Source organism: Sminthopsis crassicaudata, chromosome 3 (genome assembly GCF_048593235.1).
Source record: "Sminthopsis crassicaudata isolate SCR6 chromosome 3, ASM4859323v1, whole genome shotgun sequence".
Taxonomy (NCBI): domain Eukaryota; kingdom Metazoa; phylum Chordata; class Mammalia; order Dasyuromorphia; family Dasyuridae; genus Sminthopsis; species Sminthopsis crassicaudata.
The window spans coordinates 650021203-650029184 of NC_133619.1; the positions used below are offsets into that span (position 1 = coordinate 650021203).

A 7982-nucleotide genomic window follows, 5' to 3' on the forward strand; every position below is an offset into this window, starting at 1 on the left:
GAACTAGGGAAGTAGCAAAGCTTTTTGAGTAAGGGCAGTGACATTGTTGGAGCTTTGATTTAGGGACCTAATTTCAGTGACTCTGTGGAGCAGGACAGGAGAGGGAGACAGCGCTAGGAGGTCATTGCAACAGCCCGAAGTGATAATGGTCCGGACTAAGATTGTGGCTGTGTTTGTGGGCAGGAAGTGAGAAAAACGGGCAATAAGCATTTATTAAGCACCTATTGAGTGCCAGGCAGTGGAGATAGAGACAGTCTCTGCTCTCAAAGACCTCATGGTCCAGTTGGGGAAGACAACATGGCAACAGCTGTGGACAAACGGGAGATAGGAAAAATAGATGTTCAATATTGGGAAAATTGCTCCGTGGTGTGAGGGCCCAGGGAAGATAACAATGGGTGCTTTGTGGAGGACGCAGTCCCTGCGGTTGGGTAGATGGCTCCAGGGGGATCAGCAGCAGCAGCCCGGGCTGGACTTTGGGAAGAGAAAAGTTGAGAATGAAAGCTTCAAGGACTCCAGGAGACATAATACTGGAAGGGTAACGCTAGGGCAGGCTCTCGTAGACTTGGCTCCTTCCGGAACTCTTGACATCAGTCAAGGCCAGGCCTGTGCCTGATGCCCTGGCCCTTTACCAGCAGGATTAAAGGCTGACCTCTGGCTCTGTAATGGTTCGGCCCACCGTACGGGACAGAAGGAGCGTTTGATGAGAGGTTCTCTCTCGTTTACCTATTTTAAAGTGGAAAACAGTGAGGATGGTATCAGGGTGGAGATAGTGGTTCTGACCACCACATCCTGGGCCAGCCCCCAATTCTCCTGCCTCCTCATCTTTGCTCACTTACAGCCAGCAGCTCTGGACTGGACTGAGGGCCCACCATGTTGCTCCCAGCCATTCCCCTACTCTGTCTCGGTAAGTTTGGGCCCAAGCTTGAGCAGTGGGAGGACGGTGAGAGAAGGTTCGTCGGCAGGTTCCGGGATGAAAGGGGCACGGAGACCCAGAGCGCGTCCTGGGCAGGCAGAGCTCAGCTCTCCAGCTCTGGCCCTGTGGGAGGATGGGAAGAGGCATGGAGGGCAGCTGTGGGCCGGAGGGCAAGACTCCGGCAATCGGACCTTCTCTTCTAGGGCTAGGTCTGGTCCAGGGGACAAAGGCACAGACGGGTAAGTGCTTCTCCTTGAACTTCCTCTGTCTCCCAGCTCGGCCTCAGAGCAAGCAGGGTGGCAGGACAGAGGTATGTGGGGTGAACGGATGGAGTGATTCTGGGAGAAGTCTGGGGAGCCAGGGCTGAAGGAGTCCATGAGGAGAGAGCAATCCCAGGCTCAGCTTCTCTCCCAGACCGCCCCCTTAGACCTCCCTCTGTGCCAGGCCCTTCTCTTGGGAGGTCTCTTGGGACAAGGTGTGGCCCTGGCCCCAGGGGCCCCTAGGGAATAGGAGATTGCAGCTGCTGAAGGCTGGAGATGGCAGAGCAGACAAAGTCTGAAGCAAGAAACTGATTCCTCCCTTGGGAGAAAGAGAGTCTTTGCTATGAGGGACTTAGGGCAGCGCCCACGGGCCAAAGGACCCGACAATCTGTACTGGGCCTGGGTCGTGTGAGGGCGAAGGGCTTTCTCGGCTGGGCCCATGGGCCAGGGCTGGCCACCAAGAGACTGCTTGCCTTTGATTTAGCCCTCAACCCTGATCTCCTGAGGCTTTGTGGCTTATTACTAGATCCTTTGTCCTAAGTCCCAATACCCACCTCTGTGGATTCTGGGGTCCTCATGTTCCTCATCTCTTTAATGCTATGGGAGAAAGGAGATTGCTTCTCCCCTTTAGTCCACATGAACTCAGGAAGAATTCCTCTTTCCTTGCAAACTCATGGCCTCTACTGGGGACAGCAAACCTTTCCACTGAGTCCTTTTCCTAACAGGAGAAATCTTGTCCTCCCTCCAGCTCAGCCTTTGCTGGGGAAGAGACACAAAGTGGTACTGTGGGAAGAACAAGGAATTTGGAGTTAGGGATCCTCAGTTTCCAGCCCCCTTTTGTCTTTTACCATTGGTATGACCTTGGGTAGATGTCTTCATTTGCAAAATAAGGGGACTGGCTTGGATGACCTTGGAGATGCCTTTTGGCTCTACATGGTGCATCCCAGGGGGCTTTTGTTTCCTGCTTTCCTTGTATTCTAGTTTCCTTGTCTGTCTGCCTCAAGGCTCTCCTCCCTCCCATCCATGACTCAGCCGCCAAAGTAATCTGACCATGTTCCTTGATGTACTCCAGTGGCTCCCATCACCTCCAAAATCAGGAAAATTCTGCTTGGCATCCAAAGCTCTTCATGCGCAGCCTTCCCCCAAGCTTTCCAACCTTTTTATGCCTTCCCAACCTTCCTCCAATCCACGTATTCTTTTACCCAACGACGTTAGACTCTGCTTTTCCTTTATTAAAACACTCCGTCTCCCCCTCTTGTTCTTTTCACCTCTTACTTCCTGTCCTCTCATTGTTTCTCCTTCCATGTCTCTTTCTCTCTCTTCTTTCTTTCTCAAACACTCTCTCCCAGGATCTCCTTCCAGGGTGTCCCTCTCAGCCCATCCACATCCTGTGGTGAAACCTGGGGGGGAGGTGATCTTCTGGTGCAGGAGGCCGCCAGGGTTATATGACTGGCTGGTGACCTTCAGTCTGCTGAAGGTGGGGGGGCCAAAGCCCTTAGAGAAGAAGGAGCTACAATTTTCTCAAGCCAACTTCTCCCTGAAGTGTCTGAATGTCCAGGACTCTGGGAACTACAGCTGCAATTATTACGAGACTACAGACTCAAATGTCACATTGGAATCCAGTGAGACCCTGGAGATCTGGGTGACAGGTGAGAGAGAGCAGGTGCAGGACTGGGCACAAGAGTAGGCTCTGGATTCTTGGGGGGAGAGGGTCAAAGTGATGAGGTTTGGGTTTTGGGGTTCCCTTTCATAGGGAACCAAATGATAAGATCTAGATTTAGGGAACCAAATGAGATTAGGGTTTCTGGTGGTCAGGGGGTTAAATGATAAGGTCTAGTGGCAGGTTCAGGGTTCAGGGAACCAAATGGAGAGGTTTGGCTCCCCAGCACCCCTTTGGGATTCGGCGCAAGAGTAGGGAGTTTTGGGGACTCCTTTCTGGCGGTGCAGAAGTTCTCTGTAAAAGAATTTACAGACCCGAAAACCTAGATTGATAAAAGGTTTATTATGGGGATTGGAAGTAAGGTTAGAAATCTTGACAGAGGCATAAAGTCTGGTTAGGGAAATAGGTGAGGGTAAAGAGAGGATGGCACTGGAAAAGAATATTATTCCAGCGGACAGAGGGGCTTCCTTGGCATAGAATGGCATCTTTAGAAGCTCTGCAAAGAGAGGATTTTAGATTGGCTCTTTTATAATCCGAGCTTTGGCTACAAGCTGAAGGGGGCTATGGGTGGAGTCCCAGGTTGGCTCAGATACTCCCTGGGTTTCAGCTTGAGCTGGAATTTGAGTAGAATTGAATGAGTTTTTTTAATTGAATAGGGTTGGAATTCTTTTAGCTCAGGACTGAACCAACCCCATCTAGATAACAGAATGAAGCTGTTTATTTTGTTTCCCTCACTGAGGCAGAGGCCAAGGAGCATCTCTCCTTCAAGGAGTTTTAGAGTTTAGGGGTCCCTTCTTCCAAAGAATAGTTTTGGAGAGGTCGGTGTGAGGGGCCCCTATGAGCCCCACGCAGGAAAGTGGGGGAGCCGCCCTGGCCAATGGGAAGGAGTGAGGATGGAGGCAGAGCAAACTTCACTCCCTGAGAATGAGCAAGGTGGGCGTTGTTCCTCCAGGAATCTCTCCAACCCTGTGGCACTGAGGTGGCGCCTGCCCACAAGGGAGGTCAGCCACAGAGCCTTGCTGCTGCCTTGGCAGAGGACACCCCCAGATCCTGCCACTGAGGCCTTTCTGATTGATCCCTGGGAACTCAGAGTGGGGGATGGGGCCGTGGAGGCACTTTTGCCTCTGACACTGCAGGGTTGGAGTAGGGGGTGAACTCCAGTAGTGTAATAGAAGATAAAAAAACCTATTTTTTTTAAAAGTTAAGTTCCCAGTGAGGCAGGAAAGGCAGAGAGGCTGGGAATAAAAGGAGTGGCCAGGGGAATCTCCCCGAGGCCCCCTAACTCCTTTGAGACTTGGAGGGCTCTGGTCTCTGCTTGCCCCCGCAGACAGCCTTCCCAAGCCCTCTCTCTCAGCCCGGCCCAGTTCCAAGGTAACCTCGGGGGACAATGTGACCCTCCTGTGTCAGGGGCCATCCCGAGGTGTGGAGTTTGCCCTGTACAAGGATGGAGAGGAGATGCCTGTGAGCACCCGTGAGCCCAGCCAGCATGGGGCAGAGTTCCCCTTGATCCACATCAACATCAACCAGACTGGAAAGTATAGGTGCTGCTATCTCCTTGGGAGACAGAGCCCTGTCCTGGCCCCGCCCAGTGATCCCCTGGAGCTTATAATACAAGGTGAGGGCCGGATGCCTGAAAGTCCAGCTCAAGAATGACTGTAGTTGTCCCTTCTCCCTAAACTCTTAATCCGCAGAACTGGGCAGATAGCCCCAGGAATCCCTTTGGCTCTCACGTGGAGACTCAGAAATAGAGTAAGGGAAGAGCCTGCCTTTCCCCAGACTTTCAGGGCCATTGGGATCATGCTTGAGAGCTGGGCGGGGGGCTTGGCTTTCCGAATCTTCACTCCTGTGATCTTCCTTTTCCATTACATTTTCCAGAGGAGCAGAATGAAAGTCTTCTCACCAGAGGTAAGGGTCCTTGAGATGGGGAGAGGGGTCAATAACCCCCTTGGATCTGAGCTTAGGGAGGGATCCTTTATGAGAGGTCAGCAGAGCCTGATGACTGTTTTTACTTTTCTCCTCCTCCAATTACAGAAAACAAAACCATCCTCATCACTGCCCTCAGCTGTGCTTCTATCCTCTTCCTCTTCTTTACCTTTAGGAGTCATTGCCACACTCAGAATGGTGAGTTTGGGGAGAAAAGGAGTGAAACTCTAGGGAGTCGAGGGATTCAGTAGCATGGGGACCACTGGGACCTCAGTTTCTTCAGCTGTGAAAGTGGGGGCCAACCTGAAGTCAACTGTAAGGTGCCTTCCAGCTCTAAATCACAGGCTGGTGACGGACCCAGGTCTCCCTCTTTCTCTCTCATCAGTGATTTCACATGGAGAGACCTCCAGAAGGTAGGGAGCTTCGGCTCATCTTCCCTTGCCTCCTTTGTCTAGTGTGATCTTAGATCTTCTATGATTCTATTGGGGAGAAAAGGATGAGTGATACTCCCAGGATGACCCAGTCCTCTTTTCTCCTCATAGATTCCCAAGATGCCTCAGTTGTACTTGGCTTGTCTGCTTCTCTTCTAAATCTGGAGCTCCCCAAGATGAGACTGAGTGTAAGTGACTGAGGCAGGTGGCAGGGCAGGGATCCTGGCTATGTCCTTGGGAAGGCCTGATCTCAGAGTCCCCAACTGACAGAGCCTTCTCTCCAATCCAGATGCCCGGGTTGCCAAATGCAGACACTCGAGAACATCTGTGAGTTATTCTCATCTCCCTTTGGGAGGGGACCCTGTCTCCTCCTGGGTCTCAGCCTCATCTCTCCCATTCCACTCCCCTCCACCTCAGCCTTTGATCTTTGGTTTCATCCACTTCTGAGTAAATACCCATCATTTTTTTTTCTTTCTTCCTTTGACTGATACTGGCTAATCACTCCTGATTTAGGTTCCTGAGACTGAAGACCCTGAGGGACTGACCTATGTCCAGTTGAATCCAGAAGCCCTGAAGGAACAGCGGAAAGCCCCTGGGAAGATGTGTCCTGATCCAACAATGTATGCTACTCTGCAATGATGAACAAGAACTTCTTGTTCTGTGTTTTTCCTTTCGATCCTTTGCTAGATAATCATCCATGTTCTCTTTCCTCAATATGGATACTTCTTGGGTTCTGTTTGGGTTTTCTCTTCCCACACACTTCTGATGATTTCATCACTTCCTCTGGGCTTCATCACCATAATCTAGAATAGAGGCCCTAGTCTCTCCTCTGAGCTCTAGACCCACATCACTAGTAGCTGATCAAAAATTTCCATTTGGATGCCCTACAGGCTTTTCCAACTCTACTGTTCTAAGTAGAACTTTTTTGCTTTTTCCCTCTCCAAACCTCTACAACCCTTTCCTTTTACAAACTTCCCACTTTCTATTAAAGGCACCAATAGTCTTGTGGTCACCAGGGTCACAACTTTGAAGTTATCCTTAAATTCTCTTTCTGCTGATTCACAGTCCTTTGCCAGTTCTTTTCAATCCTCCCATCTTGCTCATCTAGTCCCCTTTCTTTGCTCACATTGTCACTTTTCCAGGCCTTTGTCACCTCTCTCCTCAACTATTTCAATAGTCTATTAATTGAGGTTTATGGGTCTGTCTTCTCTCCTTTCCAATCCATCCTCCAGAAAGCTGTGAAGTGAAATTTCCTAAAGCTCATGTATGACCTAGTTGATATTCTGTCCAGGAGGCTTTTATGTTTCCCTCTTATTTTTGGAATCAAATATAACTTCTCCAGTTGGGCATTTAAAGCCTTACACTGGCTAACTCCAGCCTGGCTTTCTAGACTCACTCTCTCTCCATTCCAAACAAACTGACCAGTCCGTTCCTCAAAACTAAGAGCTGATCTTCCATATCTAAGCCCTTCTCCACTGCCTTCCCACTCTTGGAATGGGGTTTCTTGGAGTCTCTCCAAGTATATCCCCTTATAGGTGACCTTTCCAGATTCTTCAAAACTGAGTGTCCTTCCCTATTTTTCTTAGTCATCATCGATGTTTTTCTTTTTTAAATACCGAATTTAACTAAGACCAATAAATGAACACTTCTATATAAAGACACAGAAAGTGTTTGGAATTTAATGGATGTGTTGGGGGAGTGACATGTTTTGTCCATGGGACTTAGGAACTTGTGTTTTAGGACTGTCACTTGAGTGGGGGATGGATTGCAGGGGAAGATTCCTGAGGCAGGCAGCCACTACTGCAATAGTCCAGATATGAGATGATGATGGTCTGCCCTAGGGTGCTAGAAGTGTCAAAGGAAAGAAAAAATCACATTTGATAGGCACTACAAAGGTTCAATTGACAGGTCTTGTCACAGTATTAGATATGGGGAGAGTGTAAGATCGTGAGGAATCTAGGATGAGTCCTCCATTGTGAATCCAGGGTCTGTGATGATGGTGATGCCCTCTACAGTCACAGAGAAGTGAGAAAGAAGGGGAGGTTTTTGGAGAAAGATAATGAGAGCTGCTTGGTCATAATGAGTTTAAGACGTCTACTGCACATCTAATTAGAGATAGGAGATTTGAGGTTAGCAGAGAGACTGGGGTAGGAAAGGTAGATCTGTCAGATGGCAACCAAATCCTTGCGAGCAGATGAGTCATCGAGTGATATGGTATAGAAGGTGAAGAGAAGAGAGCTCAGGATAGTCTGGTGAGTCACCTGTGGTTAGAGGGTGTGACCTGGAGAAAGATGGAGCACAGGCGCCAGAGAAGTGGTCAGATAGGTAAGAGGAAAACCCAGAAAGGAGACTGCAAGAAGACTGGAAAGGTGATGTGGGGTGGGGCGCATGACAGTGTATTAATGCCAAATACAGGATTGTATATTTTTTCCTGGAAGTGATAGGGAGCCACAGGGGTTTGTTTATTAGGTATGTGGAGTGGGGTGATGTAATCAGACTTGAGATTTCAAATCAGTAGGACTTGGAAGCAAATTAGATATGGAAGGGAAAGTGAAGGGAGAGTTGTGAGCCTGGGTGAGTAGGAGGATGGTGGTACCTTGGACAGCAACAAGATGGCAGGACTTTGCTGTGTGTGTGTGTGTGTGTGTGTGTGTGTGTGTGTGTGTGTGTGTGTGTGTGTGTGTGTCTGTGTGTCTGTGTGTCTCTGTGTGTGTGTGTGGCAGGTTTGGACCTGTTGATTTCAATTTGCCTATGGGGCATCCAGTTTATCCAATTTAATATATTTAATAGACAAT

At 49.4% G+C, this 7982-nt stretch overlaps 1 protein-coding gene across 2 annotated transcripts; it reads left to right on the forward strand.

Annotated features, from left to right (window-relative positions):
• The first annotated feature begins 826 nt into the window (after positions 1 to 826).
• Positions 827 to 6807, forward strand: LOC141564628 (T-cell-interacting, activating receptor on myeloid cells protein 1-like). 2 transcript variants are annotated; one of them, XM_074307328.1, is made up of 9 exons: positions 827 to 904; positions 1117 to 1152; positions 2523 to 2822; positions 4161 to 4448; positions 4709 to 4738; positions 4865 to 4954; positions 5142 to 5169; positions 5299 to 5375; positions 5477 to 6807. In XM_074307328.1, exons 1-9 carry the CDS (start codon positions 871 to 873, stop codon positions 5632 to 5634), a joined length of 1041 nt encoding a protein of 346 aa, XP_074163429.1. In that variant the 5' UTR covers positions 827 to 870; the 3' UTR covers positions 5635 to 6807. The 2 variants fall into 2 exon arrangements, with proteins under 2 accessions (XP_074163429.1, XP_074163428.1); XM_074307327.1 differs by lacking the exons at positions 827 to 904; positions 1117 to 1152 and having other exon boundaries at positions 2019 to 2822.
• The last annotated feature ends 1175 nt before the right edge of the window (positions 6808 to 7982 follow it).